This window comes from Panulirus ornatus, chromosome 12 (assembly GCF_036320965.1).
Source record: "Panulirus ornatus isolate Po-2019 chromosome 12, ASM3632096v1, whole genome shotgun sequence".
NCBI lineage: Eukaryota > Metazoa > Arthropoda > Malacostraca > Decapoda > Palinuridae > Panulirus > Panulirus ornatus.
Window position 1 is genome coordinate 58,945,308 of NC_092235.1, and position 19,869 is coordinate 58,965,176.

A 19,869-nucleotide genomic window follows, 5' to 3' on the forward strand; every position below is an offset into this window, starting at 1 on the left:
TGTTCCTGTGGTGGCTACAGGATTTTAATTCTAATGTCAGTGAATACGATAATAGCACTGGTAATGGTGACAGTAATAGTGACAACAACAACGATATTGATAATGATAAAGATAATGATATTGTCGTAATATAAACATTGATATGTATTCATTCACTCGCATATCATCACGGTTACAAATCCAGCGACATCACATGTACATACACTCCAGCAAGCAGGTCGGCAACTCCACACATTGTCTTAATAATCTAATTTAAAACAATGACTTGCAAAGAAAATCTTTCGTCTTTTTGCTTTAACAAGCAATATTCTACACCTTACGTCTGTTTATGTTTAAAGTGTTCCAAGACCCAGTTTTCTACCATCCGTCGATTGCATGTTATATAAATAGAGATGACAGAGTATGAAGAGTATTGTTTGTTTACCTAGTTTTGACATTTAATCTAAATGGTTAAATGTTCACCGTACAAAGTCTTTCCGAACTCATGAGGACATGGAATCAGGCGTCCATCATTTTGAACAGGATCGAACGGTAGACATAAATACATGAGATATACCTCGATCAGCAAACTGACATGAGCTTGAAAATCAGAGGTGAAATTAGACCACCAAATAGATAAAAAAAGATACATGATGGACAGAGAGTGAGGTGAAAGTCACTCTCAAAACCACCTACGACACATCCTACCTTGGAGGGCTGAAAATTTCTCTGATGGAGTTGACGATAAGGTCAACAGTCACTTCCTCCCACGCCAGGACCAAGCCGAGGCGCCCGCCCCCCCAGTCCTGCATGCATCGGGTGGCCTTTTTGGGCCGACTGGCTCTGATGGGAATGAGCAAGAGAGGAGAAGCGCGGCATATTGCCTCTCGACAACTTAGCAGACAGACCCCCGTGGGTGATAAAGAGCTACGCTCCGGAATCTAGCTGGAGGTTGATGGTGGGTGAAAGTTGACTATTGTGTCGGTGCAATGGCAGTTATGGTGTAAGAGGTGGTGTTTAGTGTCTGTTGGCGATGGTTTAGTCGTCCAGGGATTGTGAGGTTATGATACTGTATCGCGTATGGTCCGTCGGCTAATGGTATCTACGGGGAAAGGTGATGAAATGAACAGTTCAGAAGATAGGGTTTCTATAAGATCAGCCCCAAGCTGACCAATGCAACCCACGACTGACGGGGAGGGACCGCCTCTGGTTGTACTATCCACCACAATTCTATGGCAAGGGGAACCATGGCCTCTATATCTTCGAATCCCGAGTGCCGTCCTTTGACTCAACAGATACCGATCAAGAAGGCATTGAAAGATAATGATAGAATTACGTTCTTTGCACCTCCTTAGCCACATTGACAGTTTGCAGATTATTCTCTTTGAATTCTCTGTATGTCTTCCAACTTTCACGACACTAATTTGTGAATTTCTGACACGTTCAGCTATCACAGACAGCCTCGAAGGGACCCAGGGTCTGTTGCCGTTGGAATTCCGTTGTATTCCTTTCTATTTCAGTGTCAGTCATATTCATATAGGAGAGACCCTCTGTGTCGTGGGCTGGGAGTGAAAAGTTTCATCAGTACTAGAGCTGTCATCAGCTCATAAAGCAATGTAATATAATCCTGCATGAGTGCATTACAAATGTAATGAAAACTAAAGAAAATATAGGAATAAAGATACAGATTTTAACAGCATAAATCGTTATCAGGAAAATGTCGTACATAAGACAACTCTCGTACCTACCAAGGATGTCTTGCTGTTGTAGCCATTCATCGATCAAGACGCGCACAAGAACTTCTTCAAGCTTAGCTTCGTATTTCCGGATGACGCGTTGCTCCAGCTGGCTGAAGGTGCTGGCGAGGAGATCTCGTCGGTACTGGGTAGACGTGGAGGTACCCTTGGCCACCGTTGGCTGGCCGAAGTACACCACGCCTGCCAGACCAGTGCTCCTCTATCCACTCTTTATCTTCTGGTAGGTGAAGCGTCTGGGGTAAACCATGGAAAGTTTTGTGGGGGCCTGGATGTGGAAAGGGAGCTGTGGTTTCGGTGCATTATACATGACAGCTAGAGACTGAGTGTGAACGAATGTGGCCTTTCTCGTCTTTTCAAATGATGAAATATCAAATCTAACTATTATTTACTTTATGATTCCTACGGGGTTTGAGGTGGTGTCTGAGAAAGAGTGCTGGAAAGATCAGGATAAGCTGAAAAGCATTGAAGTATGTTTGTTAAGATGACCAACGGTATGTGTATGTGTATTCATACAAACCCATGATAGTGACCAACGGTATGTGTATGCGTTCAGCCCCAGCATCGTGATATCACTGAGTTGTAAAACCTTTTTCTTGTAAAAAGACTCCGTATGTATACCTATGATCCCGGCACTCCAAACAATAGCTTGGTTATTCTCACAGAATAACTTGGAAGATTTACTCGCCAAAAGTTTGAGATTAGCAGTTGAGTGAGGAGCCACACCCACACAAAGATGCAACACAGGGCTTTGGATCTCTGCGCGCGTGTGCAATATTCTTCTCTGTTGCAAGTGATGCGGTTAATGTGTTTCCTAAGTTTGGCTTCCTGCCTCCACGGCTTTCGACATAGCAGTGGGTAATAGGAGACAGGAACATCAGAAGATATGACTACTCGCCTCTATCACAGTAGTTCTAACAATGGTTGCCCAAAATGTTGGTTATCTTTATAATACTGTTATCAGGGAATTAGGTTATCCTTTCATGGAATCATTAAGGGAAAGAGCTGGTGCTTGCGATCCCAGAATTGTTCATATCCTCGCTGACGTACCCTACACAGCCTTTATCACTGATCTTCAGCACTGACACCTCGCCTGGGGTGTATCCTGGTCATCTGTATATACAGAGGAGAGACATAGACGATTCGTTTACAAGGGAAACTGAACCTGTAGCTTCTTCCTGTCATCCCTCACGTCCAGAAGGTTCATTATACCCCGTCAAGAATTCTCCCTTCGTCTCTCGGGAAGTTACTTTGAGTATTTCATGAAATATCTTAATGGACGAATAGGGTATCAAGCTGTCTGCTTTCCTGCCATCTAACACGATTACTCAACCACATCTGCAGCTGTTCAACCTCTCAGAAAGTGATAATGCAACATGTTACGACATTATGTATACAATAAAAATCTACTTCTTACCTTAGGATCTGTCATGTCTTTTTGGGAATGTAAGAGGGAATTGGAAAATGTCATTTCTTTCTTTCTCACATCGTAAGGGAAGGTGATTGACCTGAAAAGCTTTTTGCCAGTGATTACAATTGACCTGATACAGTTGGTTCATGATGTAAGCTCTCGTTCCGTTCCACCCCTCAAATATCCGGACTCTCTAAGACGTCCATAAACCCTTTATCCATCAACTGATTGATTTCCAAAGTTCCTTAGGTCGTATGGACAGATATCATCATGCTTTTTGTCATGCGGTTGCACCATGCAGTGGATTTCAGTGGGACACAAAACTCCTCTTTGTCATTGGTATTGTATCCTCGGTCTGTTACACTCATAACCTTGACTCCCGCTACGAACCTTGAGAACAATGACACCAGCCTTGGGTATGATGGCCTTGCCCTTCATCCGTCCCGTGCGAGTAATACCTTCGTGCTTTGTGCTTAAGGATCGCACCATCGTGCAGAAGGGAGGGTGTCATCTTGTCGTGCTCGAGGGTTCCTATCATCGAGCTCAAGAGGAGATATATTCGTGCTCAAGGGTCGTACCATTGTGTACAAGCGGTGATATCGTCGTGCTCAAGGGTTTTTGTACTACTTCTATTCGCATGGGGTGACATTTTCATACTTATGGGTCGCACCGTGGTGCTCAGGGTTTAAAGATGTTATGTATACATATATAGGTCTTCATCTGTTCATTTGTAATTCGAGTGTACTTACAAAACAAGTCATGGTTTTGTTTTTGATGTTTTCCTTTCCAAATTACGTATAGGTTCACATGCTCATCCCATTGTAAAGCTAGAGGTTCTTAAACAGTACCCAAAACTTCTACCACAGGCTACTTGATGCTATAGTGTTCCTTCTACTATCATACGTATGGGGGGATATAAGTCACCCTTGGTCTCTGCCCAGCAACAAACTCAGCAAACCCCATTGTTCGCACGGTGGCGTCCGTTCCTACATCACCACATGAGTCGCAAGGTAGTGTTACATGGCATTCCTCACCATCACGGTGCTAAGATTTCAGCGGCCAGACACATGTTGTTGCCGATGTGTGGCTGGGTGAAGCTTGTGCTCACTCTGCAGGCGTCAAGCCTTGAGTACACTTGGATTCAACTGGAGGAGGTGTGGCCGAGGTTATCTGCTCTACCGCAGCACCATCTGGTGTTGCCTGTTTTTGTATATCATGAAAGTGTAGTATATATATATATATATATATTTTTTTTTTTTTTTTTTTTTTATACTTTGTCGCTGTCTCCCGCGTTTGCGAGGTAGCGCAAGGAAACAGACGAAAGAAATGGCCCAACCCCCCCCCCATACACATGTACATACACACGTCCACACACGCAAATATACATACCTACACAGCTTTCCATGGTTTACCCCAGACGCTTCACATGCCTTGCTTCAATCCACTGACAGCACGTCAACCCCTGTATACCACATGACTCCAATTCACTCTATTTCTTGCCCTCCTTTCACCCTCCTGCATGTTCAGGCCCCGATCACACAAAATCTTTTTCACTCCATCTTTCCACCTCCAATTTGGTCTCCCTCTTCTCCTCGTTCCCTCCACCTCCGACACATATATCCTCTTGGTCAATCTCTCCTCACTCATTCTCTCCATGTGCCCAAACCATTTCAAAACACCCTCTTCTGCTCTCTCGACCACGCTCTTTTTATTTCCACACATCTCTCTTACCCTTACGTTACTTACTCGATCAAACCACCTCACACCACACATTGTCCTCAAACATCTCATTTCCAGCACATCCATCCTCCTGCGCACATCTCTATCCATAGCCCACGCCTCGCAACCATACAGCATTGTTGGAACCACTATTCCCTCAAACATACCCATTTTTGCTTTCCGAGATAATGTTCTCGACTTCCACACATTTTTCAAGGCTCCCAAAATTTTCGCCCCCTCCCCCACCCTATGATCCACTTCCGCTTCCATGGTTCCATCCGCTGACAGATCCACTCCCAGATATCTACAACACTTCACTTCCTCCAGTTTTTCTCCATTCAAACTCACCTCCCAATTGACTTGACCCTCACCCCTACTGTACCTAATAACCTTGCTCTTATTCACATTTACTCTCAACTTTCTTCTTCCACACACTTTACCAAACTCAGTCACCAGCTTCTGCAGTTTCTCACATGAATCAGCCACCAGCGCTGTATCATCAGCGAACAACAATTGACTCACTTCCCAAGCTCTCTCATCCCCAACAGACTTCATACTTGCCCCTCTTTCCAGGACTCTTGCATTTACCTCCCTTACAACCCCATCCATAAACAAATTGAAAATAAAAGAATGCTGAAAGCGAACATTTATAAAACTTAAAACTCATGTAACTGTTTGCTACATAGCTTGGCTATGCTGACTCATGGATTGTCATTATGAGGATGTTTATTCTTCTGGTCTCAGATCTTTCTCATTCCCTTACTTTACCAGGACAGGATAGAAATAGCCTGAAAGATTCACGAGTTTTCTGATCTCTCGCAAGTCCATGAGAGATAAACCACTAATGCACAACACAAATTCAAGCTTGTTCATGATCCCTAATGAGACTGATTTACATCATATATATATATATATATATATATATATATATATATATATATATATATATATATATATATATATATATATATATATATATATATATATATATATATATATATATATATGATGTAAATCAGTCTCATTAGGGATCATGAACAAGCTTGAATTTGTGTTGTGCATTAGTGGTTTATCTCTCATGGACTTGCGAGAGATCAGAAAACTCGTGAATCTTTCAGGCTATTTCTATCCTGTCCTGGTAAAGTAAGGGAATGAGAAAGATCTGAGACCAGAAGAATAAACATCCTCATAATGACAATCCATGAGTCAGCATAGCCAAGCTATGTAGCAAACAGTTACATGAGTTTTAAGTTTTATAAATGTTCGCTTTCAGCATTCTTTTATTTTCAAGGTTTCCTTTTGTAAGATGTAAGTTTTACTCACTTTGGATCTAAGATGAGAATGAGATTTACAGTGTTTTGAATAAGAATTAAAAGACTAATTGCTTGTTTAACCCGTTTGGCAGTATATCAATACCTCGACGTCAACTTAGAAAATATCTTAAATCGTTTTTTTTTTTAATAAGGTTTTTGCATATCCTCCTCTGGCTGCTTAGCTCAGGGTAAGAAATAACAAAGAATTTTTGGAACGCGGTATAAAACGATCTTTTTTATAGTAATACTATTAAAGAAGCGCCAACGAAAGCTAGGATGTGGTTACCGTGACGGTATAACACAACCTACACAACTATACTATGGGTGATAAATCTCATGGGCCACAAGTATATAGTAAAAAGTCCACATCATAGATTTATCTTCAACACCTGAAGGAGACGTGAAAGATTCTTCGCTTGTTGGACGTATCTTGGTAGTAGCAGCCTTCATAACCCAACCTTAATGGCCCAAACAACCGAGCAATTAAGCGGAAGTTCCTTATTGCCATTGGACGTGTATGTATATGATCAGCGTCACGACTGCAGACCAGGAGCGCCATATATGTGTCTTCCATTATTCTATATAACGCAGAAGTAGACGCAACTTGACTCCCAGAAGGGCTGGACTAAGGTAAGCTAGTTGTGTGTGGGGACTGAGTGGTGGTAGCCAGTCAGCCATTCGCGAGAGAGAGAGAGAGAGAGAGAGAGAGAGAGAGAGAGAGAGAGAGAGAGAGAGAGAGAGAGAGAGAGAGAGAGAGAGAGAGAGAGAGAGAGAGAGAGAGAGCAAAAGCCACCGTTGTTGTGGTGGTGGTTGAGGGGGTGTCATATTTCGATGTTATCTTATTATATGAGAGAACATTTTCGTCGACAACGGGTTTATGTATGGGAACCATAGGGAGAGAAGATTCTCATAGTGCCCTGGGCGTCTTGATGTACAGAGGTCTCTCTCTCTCTCTCTCTCTCTCTCTCTCTCTCTCTCTCTCTCTCTCTCTCTCTCTCTCTCTCATTCTTTCTTTTTTTCATTCATATTCGCCATCTCCCGCGTTAGCGAGGTAGCGTTAAGAACAGAGGACTGAGCCTTAAAGGGAATATCCTCACTTGGCTCCATTCTCTGTTCCTTCTTTTGAAAAATCAAAAACTGTAGGGGAGGATTTCCAGCCCCCCGCTCCCTCATCTTTTCGAGTCGCCTTTTACGACACGCAGGGAATACATAGGAAGCATTCTTTCTCCCCTATCCCCAGGGATGATATATATATATATATATATATATATATATATATATATATATATATATATATATATATATATATATATATATATATATATTTGTATGTATATATATACATATCAATGAAGAAAACAAAAGATCTGCATAAACTTACCTTGTTCCTGATTCTTCACACTGACTTTTTTTTTCTGGTTGAATAAAGGAGATTGTTATTCCGTATCTATGCTTCAGTCAGTCCACAAATTCCAGGATTTCCAGAGTAAAAATTAGAACTGTCTGTGGTCACTCTTCGTATCATTTGTTATCATTTTCATTAGCTTCAGCCACTGATACTGATATCATTGCTCTAAAGTTTGCACTAGAGCAAATCGGTCGAAAAGGTTCCTTCTAATGGCATATATTCTGAGAAGTTATCAAGATAGCTTCTTACTTTTTTAAGTATCTGGACTATGAAATGTTTTTAAGTGTATCTTGAAGTAATCCATCTTTAAAGAACATGGAGGCCATTTCAAAAAGGTCTGGGCTTATCTAGAAGTAAATTCTTCATGTTTCCAATTTCATTTTGTCAGTTTTCTATGTCGTATTTCCTTTAGCCTTCGAGAGGTAAGATGCCAAGCCTCATTTGTCGCAGACTTGTCTCACACGTGAGGCTTCTGCCCTAATGGTGTGTGAGGGACATTTCATTCCAGAGTCTCGATTCCTTTTTCTTCTCTCTTACATTTTACGGGGCAGAAAATGCGATATCTGATAACCAACTCGGTCGTTATTTCTACTTCCTCCTTCGCAGGTCACGCCTCCTTCGCAGGTCACGCCTGCTTTGACATCTGGAGAGGACTGTGAGACTAAAGCCTGACTGATGCACAGCAGGACACACATTCACTCCCAGGGTTCGACCGGTAGGAATAGTTTACTTTATCGAGCGATAACTAACCAGTCAGCACGTTACATTTATCACTGTGGTTGTAAGACTCATTACTGACCACCATATCATCATCAAGCATGTATTTTTTTATTTTAATCATCATCCAGATGAGGCGTCTGTCTACGCAGGGATGGAAAACATACCAAAGCACTGAGCTTATGATATAGAGAGACGTGTGTGCATGCAAAGAATCACTATGTTCTTGCTTGTCATGAGTCCTTGTCAATCACAGCCCCCTTCTGAGGTGCGCCTTTTGGGGCACTAATGCTGTGTTTGTGTGTGTGTGTGTGTGTGTGTGTGTGTGTGTGTGTGTGTCTGAAGGTCGACCAGATTATATAGGAGGCTATGCTTGTTGTCCTGATGTGTGTGAACATTGATTGCTTTTTATCTTTAGGGCTGAAGTTCTTATTCATTATGATATCCTAAGAATTAAAGTATTTCCTTTCCTTTATTCAGATTACAATATTTCACTTTTGAATGGCATGCCTGCAATTTAGTGTTGGTGTGATAAGATATATTTGTCATTTTCCTGTTACAGCAATTATCGTAGCAATTATAGAACATGACTGGTAAATCCGTATTGTTTTAGATTTTCAGCATACCATATAATCTGCACTTCTGGGGTTCACAACCTTATGCTTATTCGATATCTTTTAACTCAGTTTCAGCTTCCAAATTCAGTCATTAATCTCATAGCCTGTTATATGTATCAAGACATAATTGCAATACCTACATGTCTTTATGAGGAAAGACTAAAGGAAATGAAATGAGAAAGTACAGGAACATTTACTACACTAAGGATCTTGCATCATACATTTATCTCTGTGGAAAGTAATACATTTCAGACGTCTGAAAAGCCAGCTTTTTCCTTGTCTGTCTCACCATCGACATTGTCATTCCAGTTTTACTTTCTCCCTCCCGTCACTAAACGCTCTGCCGCAGAGGACTCTCAGAAGATGACACAGTATGTAGAAGGCGACGAAGACGACGAAGGATGAAATCGCTAGGACATCCAGCATGAGGAACTCCACCCAGGAGAGCTCAGCGGCAGGGGACCTGAGGATCGGCGCACCTCGGTGACGGATGACGTACTCTGTCCAGAACACTGCGCGTTCCAGGGGCGGCTCAGGTTGGTCACGGAATATCCTTGAAGCCTCCTGCACCTTCATGGTGTACCTTTGAAACACAGTAGGGGTATACGTCAGTGTCGAAGGGGAGTTAAATGAAGCATTGTGAAACGTTACGAGGTATGGAATTCCGATCCCTTATTTCACACGTTATGAGCTTATACTAAACCTATTGAGGTATGCTTGTCCATAAACGTTATGGTATACTTGCAGAAATTATACTACATATGATTCAAGGTTATGAATCTATCCTCATATTCATAATAAACTGAACAACGTTTCTTTACATAGTCTAGTGAAAGAAATGAGTGCATAATGTTCCAGTTATACGTTTTGAGGGAAAAATGATATCACCTAAGTTTAGAAATTCTAAACCCTCCCCCTCACTTATCATTTACTGAAAAGCGGCAACAAAAATATACAGTTTTCACTAGCCATAATCTTTGATTGCCACAATCTGTAGTTCCACATAGAATAATCCTAGAGAATGGGTGGGTTTACAGCATCAGAAAATGGAGTTTTCTTATAAGATGGATAGCTCGTCTAGATACCATCTCTCGAGAAGAAAAAGAAAATTGAATGAATGGCGAAGACTGCACTGCATGTTAATACAACTTCACCAGCTTTCATAAGTCTACTTCATTCATTTTAGAAGTGAAAAGACTAGCTTATGATATTATATCTGAAAGTTGGGCAGGAAAATTACAATGAAGGATGTAAAGAACTATTCCTTCAGGAGAAGGGATGTGAACAAGTGGAACAGCTAACCGAGATGGAAAAAATTGCTAAAAGCGCTGTTAGAATCAAAAATCAAGAGAAGTGCCAAATCAAAAATATATCTATATGAAGATTAGTGTAAACTTTTACACATCTTCAGTGAAAACAAGAAGGCAAAGCTTAGAACGAATCTTGTTGATTTACCTCGCGAAACATGGAAAATGATATATATATATATATATATATATATATATATATATATATATATATATATATATATATATATATGTATATATATATATATATATATATATATATATATATATATATATATATATATATATATATATATATATATATATATATATAACCACAAGGAAAATGAAACCTATCGTGTTTCATATTCGTCGTGGTTATATGCATAAACTAGATGGCTGCACCTTATTCGATAATGACTCTTACTTTGGGTTGTTGATGATTTCCTTGATGGAATCGACAATCCTCTCCACCGTGAGCTCCTCCCATGCTAACGCCAGCCCAAAGCCTGAGTCCTGCATGCTTATGGCCGTCTTGGGCTGGTCGGCGGTGATGGGAAGAACCAGGACGGGCGTGGTGTGGTATATAGCCTCTTGGCTACTCAGCAGATCCTCGTGGGTGATGAAGACTTTGACCCCAGGGTCGGCTGGAGGTGGAGGTATATGGTTTATGGTATGGTCAAGCCAGTCGATAGATGTTTTGCTTTACATAGTGATACACACGTCTTGAGAATATCATTAAGGATGTGTTCGTGCTAAGTGTCACTGGTTCACTTTGTGAGACAAAGATTTGGGAGTAGTCTTTCACTGGTTCATTCATTCATTAATTTGTTGGGTATAACAACCAGCGACCCAGGATTACTAGTTCATTTTGTGACGCCTATTTATGGAGATAGCATTGTTGAAATAACGACAGTTATAGTACGGCAATGAAGGTGATGCACCATCAGGACAAGATTATCAATAATACATAATGGTATGTGTCAAATGTATAGATTATGTTTGTGGTGCGGTGATAGTGGGTGGTGAAAAAAGAGACTTAGGAGAGCTGGATCACTTGTGTAATTGTGCTGTATCGTCTACAGTTCTTCGCCTGACACAAATAACACATATAACTAGTCATGTTCCATATCATTCCACATAGTCCTTCATGAAGTGAAGGATGAGAAATATCGAGTGGGTGGGAAACACATTAACAGATGACTCTCGTTATTTTGTCAAAGACTCAAAGACACAGAGACAATGGCTGAGGCATTGGGTAGGTCTGTTCATAGCTTGAGAGTCAGTGTGTGAGTCGATCATCCCATTCGCTCCCGAGGATAGGATAGGGAAAGAAGATTATAAATGATACCTCAGCTCGTCTATACAGAGAAAGAGGCAGAGGTAGAGAAGCAAGAGAAAGGTAGCGAAAGATGATGATATAGAGACAATAACTAAGTAAACGGAAAACAAAAAAACCTTAAAGATAATGTCTCTAAGAAAACATAAACGTCACTCGAAGTTACAATGTATACACAGGCAACGTTTCATTGATGCAATTTCCCTCCCGGTTTAGCTTTTACCTTTTTTTTTTTTTTCCCTGAGGGTAACAGAGGGGTAATTTTCCTCACCCACCGCCCACCATCATACACCACGCCACCAGTACGGGACACTGTGTGCTTCACATCCGCCCGGCAACACACTCTGTTCCCACGGACTACGTCCACCCTCGAGTTATGTAACATATCACAATTACATCCTGTCTGCCAGAGTGATGGGTTGAGTCGTTCCGGTCACATGATCAAAGAGATATATCATATACATTTGTGCTCTAAGCGATTATATCTATTTCTCTCTTGATGCTATCTATCGACGAGGCAGTGTATAGTTTAGTTCGGTCGTCGTATCATAAATGTGAGCAAGTGCAGGAAAAAGCGAATTTCCAAAACCACGATTTTACTAAACCTATTCCGATTGTACTATGAATTCTATAGATTACTATCCTCATATATATATATATATATATATATATATATATATATATATATATATATATATATATATATATATATATATATATATATATATATATATATATATATATATTTAAGAATATTGAGCAAAATTTAATGTTCTTCGCACATCATAACTTTCGTGACTAGAGTTTATAAAGAGTGGAAGTGAAAGTCACGTGATGATGATCAACACCGTCAAAAAGTGTTAGTTGTAAGGGACAGTTGTGTGTTGATGAAGCTGCTAATTCATTCATCCACTTGAACTGTAGTTAACATATGTAGGAAAATGTGTTCATCACAATGGCAGCATCTAACAGAAACCACACAGGAATCAATTTTACGGTAAATAAGTGGTAATGCAATGGTAGCTCTGCTTGAAAGGAGAGATCATTAATCTACTTGTTTAAGATAAAGTTTACATATCATCTTACCCAAAATATCACATGGGTGTGGACGGACTGCAATATAGCTGGCCAAACAGTGTTCTTGTACCTAGTCAATGATTAATTCATAAGTTCGTAAAAAAAAGTCAGTATTCTTGTTTTTATCTCTTCAGACTCGTCTAGTTAATGACCCACCTGAATCATGGATAATAATCATGGAATACATGGTCAATTGGTCATATCATTATACATGTAAAACTAATTGATTGTCACAGATCTTCTTATAGAATCGAGTCAAATCAGCGTGGAGTTGTTCGCCTGCATCTAAGATACGTTATCAAAAGTTCAAGCACTTGAGACCAACAGGAATTGAATAGGTATACGGAATATTCTTTTCAAACCGGTAGAGATTGCATTAAGAAGATTTGTGTGTAATAGGGATATTCATATGTAATGGTCGACAGACGATTGAAATGACTGGGCAATTAGGAGGGCGCTACATTGTAAGGGTATCCTGCTCTGTGGTGAGAGATATGAGGTTTTAAGATGCGGCCTGTCCTAGGTTGGTGAGATAGGTGAAGAAGACTAACATACCTAGGATGTCTTGCTGTGGCAGCCACTTATCGATCAAGACGTTGTCAGGAACTTCTTCGAGCTCCACCTCGAACTCCCAGATGACACGTTGCTCCAGCTGGCTGAAGGCGCTGAGGAAGAGATCTCGGTAGTGAGTAGGCATGGAGGAACCTTTGGCTACGGTTGACAGGCTGAAGTATACCACACCTGCAGGACCAGCGCCTTCTATCCACTCCTTCAAGCTCTGTTGAGGATCAGTGTTGGGCTATTGAGTCTTAGAATGCATTCACCTTCATCTATTACAAGACATTACGAAGCGTAAGTCAGAACTACAGTGGCGTCTAATTCGTTGTCTGCAACACCACTTTTTTTTTTAGATACATAATTTTTTCTCTCAAATAAAAAACCGAGTCACTATAGTCAAAGATTTTACATACAGATAAAGCGTAGACTAAAATGAAATATGATACGGATGAGGCGTTTTTTTCCTTTACCTAAGGGATATATGTGACTCTTGTTATGGAAATCAATGTGACGTGCAAGTGAATGATCTCTTGCGTTGACCAACAGTGTATGAGAATGCGTACGTTGTTTTCATGACAGGGAGCTTAGTTTAGAAGGGGATCTCATTTTACATCAGACTTTTCGGAGAAGTGATCACGTTTAAGATGCAAATGTAAGTTAAGTATTGGAACACACTTGGAATATAATTCCATCAGGTGCCACTGTCTCTGATGAGGTACAACCGTTCTCGCTCGCCTGATCTTAACTTGTATCCTCGCTTTAAGCACGAACGACATGACCCTAGTTTGGCTGGCGATGCAATGACCCTCCCTTGCTCATGATAGATCCCACGCGCAATTATGATGATTGTATGGCCAGAATGTACTCCTTTCAACGTATCAAGGCCTTTGTCATTCCCGTGAATAGGGTCTTTTCCGGTATAAACACTGTACAGAAATGATTGTCCATAGGACAAGGGGAGGCAAAACCTCAGTCTACTCATCTCCACAGGGGTTATCTACCAATGCTGAATGGGCTTACGGTCATGTGGTGAGCCTAGAATTCTACAGACTACCTCTCAAATCCACCAGACGTCCATACTCTCCTGAAGTGAATCATATTTGTCGGTATACGCTGCAGAGGGAGGTGCTGCTAAAGATCAGACGTCTTTTTCCAGAACATCATTGGTAAATATGAGAGCTGTGAACACCTACAGTGAGTTAATGTGATACCCGTTACTCTACGAAAGCGCATCTTAACGACTTCATTATCTAACGTTATAGTTTGTATTACGTGTCATGTCAGTAATGCATGTATCAATAATAGGGACAAGAATTCTTGCCTCTGCTGTAACCCTATATTAATAAGATCGATAAAGTTTTGGCTAAGTTGGACTTTCCTAAAGATGATCCCGTCGACACATTATATTACTGTACAGACAGTTTGCGCATGTTCTGATAAGTTATTTAGCGCATTCAACATGCCAATTTGATGAAAAGAATAACATAATCATGTATGGAATTCAAAAGTATGACTGTGATATTCCTATCAACTCTAGGTTTACAGCTCATGATCAAAATTCTTATTATCATGTTGGGTCAGACGCTTAGGATGGAGGAGCAAAGGAGAAAGGAGGTCAACTCACCTGAGACAGGGGCTTCCCCGGGCGGCAGTGCATGCCTCCCACCTCCACCTGGGAGGGCAAGAGAGGCAAGGACATGCCCAAACTGAAGTGGGTGTTGATGAGAGACAGACTCTGGTTGCGCTCCAACTCTAACAGCGACGGCAGATCTGGGAACTGAGCCGTGATCTGGGGCAACACATCAGGAAAATGTGAAAATGATCATCTAATTCATGAAACCCTAAATCGTTTTCTGTTGCCTATCATACGATTTATATGGCGAAATGTCTATCAACATAGGCTAAGACATGAAAGGTGACGTAGTCGCTGAACAAGACATTGTTACCTCCTCTTGAACGTAAGGAAGGATCCCCCAGAATCGCCAGTAGATGGCAAAACCGACTTGTAGGACGAGGTTGGCTATTCTGTTGGCGAAGGTCAGGGGTCGCGGAAAGTCCACGAGAATGTTTGGGGCGTAGGCTGGGCTGAGGGGGTTCCCTAGGACGGCGGTGTGTTGCGCACTCAGCGTAATAGTGCACAAGGTAATGAAGGGAACTTCATGAACGAAGGGGTACATCATCTGCTGGGAGAGGACAGACTGAGTCTTAGGTAGTAATGAGGGAGCCTGTGTACTCAAATGATTTCTACGTGACTATGATACATGGTAGGAATCTACGCGAAGAGAATTTAAGTCAGTAACTGAAATGTTTTTCATAATGTATAACTGAAATGGGAATCATAAGTAACCTAAATAACACCAGGGGAATGGAAAGCAAGCGTCGCTTGTGCATTGGCAGAAAGTGATGCATTTCCAAAAAGGATGTCAAAATTAGAGACGTGGTGATGTAAAGTTCTACTCACACACACACACACACACACACACACACACACACACACACACACACACATATATATATATATATATATATATATATATATATATATATATATATATATATATATATATATATACGAACAAAGTGCATAGGAGCAAGCACCTTCATAGAACATACAAATCTCTAACAGCCAGGATCGAACCCAGAATCCCTGTGCAAGAGGCGTTAATGCTACCGCTATGCTATGGGCCTGGCTAATAGGAGAGAGAGAGAGAGAGAGAGAGAGAGAGAGAGAGAGAGAGAGAGAGAGAGAGAGAGAGAGAGAGAGAGAGAGAGAGAGAGAGAGAGAGAGAGAGAGAGAGAGAGAGAGAGAGAGAGAGAGAGAGAGAGAGAGAGAGAGAGAGAGAGAGAGATCAACAGAAGACTATCCATACAGCACCTCATTAGCCATCATCTCCGTGAAGACCACATCGAAGTCTTTCCTCCTCTCGTACAGCTTTCGCACATCGGGTACTTTGTAGATCGTGCGAGCTATAGACGTAAGGGTGTCCCGGTAGTGTGAGAATCTCCGGAGGAGCAAGGTCGTCCTCCTTCTCCTGAAGGCGTTGGTGCCGTTCCCCAAGACGTTTGGCAGACCGTGGTTCATCTCGAATATATTTTTGTGACGGACAGATGGCGCATGGTTAACCAGCATCACCACCTGCGGAAGACGGTCTGGAAAAGTCTGATTCTGAAATACCTTCTCGGTGAAAATAATTTGCTTCGTGAGCGTCAGGGGGACACACTATACTCATGAAGCAACATGTACTACAATGGTTTAATCAACCAATGGTTCAGATGTCGAGATGTATTTACTGACAATGTTATGTGAATAATCCATCTGCTAGAAGACCATTTATGTCAATTCTTTGCTGTGGTTCTATCTCAATGATTCAACTTCTCAAGTGCATATGTATGCCTGTTATTGCACGATTCCCTTGATGAATAACCATTTGGAGGATGACCCCCTGAACTTATGAGACGGTAGTGGTGTACAAAGCTGGGCTGTAGGTATGTTAAATGCAACACAGGTCCTAAGTCAAGTATCACAGAATATCGAGACACATAAGAGAACTGGGAACTTATAAATTTCAAACATACAGAGAATTGAATCAATCACAAGGTACCTGACGAGAAATCCTAAACTTTATATACGAATATAGAATAAAGTAACCCTAACTCTTTCTATAAAAAGTTACAAGATTCTGTATAAATGTTAATTTGAAAGTTATTGTATCTTTTTTTCTCCAGCAGTGCCATGCATTTGCTAACCTTGTGACCCCTGTCGGCTAGAGCCTCAGCAAGGGGGAGGAAAAGGTCCCTGTGGCTTTTGCTCGACATCGGCAGCAACATGAGGATCTTGTAGGACTTCTGAGGGGGAGGTAAGGACCCTAGGACGCAACCAATGCCACCTAGGACCGCCAACACTACCACCCAAGCCTTGATAGTCATCCTGTAAAGGATACATGTCAAGAAATGTATATGTCGTTTAGATTGATTCGTGTGTGTGTGTGTGTGTGTGTGTGTGTGTGTGTGGAGATTAGCGCGGTGAGTGAACATAAGTGGGGTTTTTTCATCTACCGTTACAGGAGCTTTCCTTCGAAGAGACTACGTGAAATGCATAGGCTGGAGATAGATGTGTGGATTACAGTAACTGATGTAGGTTGAGTGAGTTGTGGATCTCCACTTTAACATAATTTTCCATTTGTAAAATCGTCGAACTCGTCCTCATTCACCCAATGAGCGAAGACTTGAGATTCGTCGATGTCCGAATAGTGAGGAGTGAAAGGTGAAATGGTCTGATAATTTATTTGCATAATGTGGGTGACAACACGTTACCTTGACCCACTCCTGAGCGTAATTCTATTGTCCTTTAAAAATGAATACGTTTCATATACACAGTTCTGCTGTCTATACATTTCTTTTGTAATCAGACTTGGATTTTCATTTTCTTTATTTCTTTAACAAAAGGAAAAAGAATAGATATGATTTCTCATACTACACACAATCTGTGATTGGCTCTCCTGAGAGAAGGCACAGTTACCTATGTGTTATATGCATTCAGGAAGGACAAATGATAAGAAATGATGAGTGTGGGAAAATTTCCTATTCTATACCTCATTACGTTGATGGCCTACCTTGTTCTTTGGCGTCTTGGTCGCCAGAATGAAACACGATCAAACTAGATCAAAAGTCGTAAACTTCAGCACACAACGTCAGAGTGACAACTGGCTCTCCTTCGTCAGTTTATCTCGCTTATCTCTTAAATCTTAACCGTGAATTGATACAGCGGCCGATTGTGTGATAGGCTCCATACCAGAGGTGACCACATGACATCTTCAGACATCGAGAATGCTACGTAGGGGAATGATTGTGACTCATGGTCGGTAACACTAACCCCGACATCACGGGGTCCCATTATATATATATATATATATATATATATATATATATATATATATATATATATATATATATATATATATATATATATATATATATTTTTTTTTTTTTTTTTTTTTTTTTTTTTTTTTGTCGCTGTCTCCCGCGTTTGCGAGGTAGCGCAAGGAAACAGACGAAAGAAATGGCCCAACCCCCCCATACACATGTACATACACACGTCCATACACGCAAATATACACACCTACACAGCTTTCCATGGTTCACCCCAGACGCTTCACATGCCTTGATTCAATCCACTGACAGCACGTCAACCCCTGTATACCACATCGCTCCAATTCACTCTATTCCTTGCCCTCCTTTCACCCTCCTGCATGTTCAGGCCCCGATCACACAAAATCCTTTTCACTCCATCTTTCCACCTCCAATTTGGTCTCCCTCTTCTCCTCGTTCCCTCCACCTCCGACACATATATCCTCTTGGTCAATCTTTCCTCACTCATTCTCTCCATGTGCCCAAACCATTTCAAAACACCCTTTTCTGCTCTCTCAACCACGCTCTTTTTATTTCCACACATCTCTCTTACCCTTACGTTACTCGATCAAACCACCTCACACCACACATTGTCCTCAAACATCTCATTTCCAGCACATCCATCCTCCTGCGCACAACTCTATCCATAGTCCACGCCTCGCAACCATACAACATTGTTGGAACCACTATTCCTTCAAACATACCCATTTTTGCTTTCCGAGATAATGTTCTCGACTTCCACACATTCTTCAAGGCTCCCAGAATTTTCGCCCCCTCCCCCACCCTATGATCCACTTCCGCTTCCATGGTTCCATCCGCTGCCAGATCCACTCCCAGATATCTAAAACACTTCACTTCCTCCAGTTTTTCTCCATTCCAACTCACCTCCCAATTGAATTGACCCTCAACCCTACTGTACCTAATAACCTTGCTCTTATTCACATTTACTCTTAACTTTCTTCTTTCACACACTTTACCAAACTCAGTCACCAGCTTCTGCAGTTTCTCACATGAATCAGCCACCAGCGCTGTATCATCAGCGAACAACAACTGACTCACTTCCCAAGCTCTCTCATCCCCAAAAGACTTCATACTTGCCCCTCTTTCCAAAACTCTTGCATTCACCTCCCTAACAACCCCATCCATAAACAAATATATATATATATATATATATATATATATATATATATATATATATATATATATATATATATATATATATATATATATATATATATATATATATGTATATATATATATATATATACATATATATATATATATATATATATATATATATATATATATATATATATATATATATATATATATATATATTTATGTACATATTTGATTCGTTTTAAGATCTTCAAGTTGTCTAATATCTCGTTTCATATCATTCCTAACCAGCATGTCCACTTCTTGCTTTTTTAGACCAGAATTCTCATTGAGGAAGTGTCATCTGATAGCCAGGGGCGTGACGCTTGTGTCGACGAACTGTTCGTACTGTTAGGCGAAGCGGCGAGCGTGAAGATGTGTGTCTTCTCTTGGTCATCTGAATACCACACTTTAACGCTACTTCATCACGACGCATCCGGAGAGAAGGTACAATTGCCTCATCTTCCATCTAGAGTTTCAAAACGAAAGCGAGAGTAGCTGGGTAAGGCTCGTTGATACCAGTAGGCGGACGTGCATGTAGCGCTGCAAAAAAAAATAACGGCTAAAACGCCATCTTAGGGCGTGTATCTTTAGTAGTCTGTCTTCGTCCGCGTTCTCGTTACTG

General features: G+C 41.0%; 2 protein-coding genes across 2 annotated transcripts in view; both read right to left on the reverse strand.

The window, feature by feature from the left end:
- LOC139752264 (alpha-1-inhibitor 3-like) overlaps positions 1 to 3,633 on the reverse strand; it is a 66,560-nt gene extending 62,927 nt beyond the window's left edge. The window contains exons 1-2 of the mRNA XM_071668295.1: positions 3,516 to 3,633; positions 1,728 to 1,916 (exon numbers count right to left, since the gene is read on the reverse strand). Of these exons, the coding sequence (XP_071524396.1) occupies positions 1,728 to 1,916; positions 3,516 to 3,633 (307 nt within the window). The remainder of the gene's footprint in view (positions 1 to 1,727; positions 1,917 to 3,515) is intronic.
- Positions 3,634 to 9,095: 5,462 nt separating this feature from the next.
- On the reverse strand, positions 9,096 to 17,886 carry LOC139752091 (UDP-glycosyltransferase UGT5-like). The gene is made up of 8 exons (XM_071667953.1): positions 17,792 to 17,886; positions 16,926 to 17,106; positions 16,054 to 16,314; positions 15,125 to 15,358; positions 14,803 to 14,967; positions 13,176 to 13,398; positions 10,632 to 10,851; positions 9,096 to 9,501 (listed from the first exon to the last, which is right to left on the reverse strand). Exons 2-8 carry the CDS (start codon positions 17,103 to 17,105, stop codon positions 9,219 to 9,221), a joined length of 1,566 nt encoding a protein of 521 aa, XP_071524054.1. The 5' UTR covers position 17,106; positions 17,792 to 17,886; the 3' UTR covers positions 9,096 to 9,218.
- Positions 17,887 to 19,869: the final 1,983 nt, after the last annotated feature.

Excerpts from the sequence above, each read along its gene's own strand:
- LOC139752091 (XM_071667953.1), bottom strand. The coding sequence starts at position 17,105 with ATGACTATCAAGGCTTGGGTGGTAGTGTTGGCGGTCCTAGGTGGCATT. Across the intron at positions 13,399-14,802 it reads CGGGGAAGCCCCTGTCTCAG|AGCTTGAAGGAGTGGATAGA; the intron begins GTGAGTTGACCT and ends GATCCTCAACAG. Across the intron at positions 9,502-10,631 it reads GAAATCATCAACAACCCAAA|GTACACCATGAAGGTGCAGG; the intron begins GTAAGAGTCATT and ends TGTGTTTCAAAG.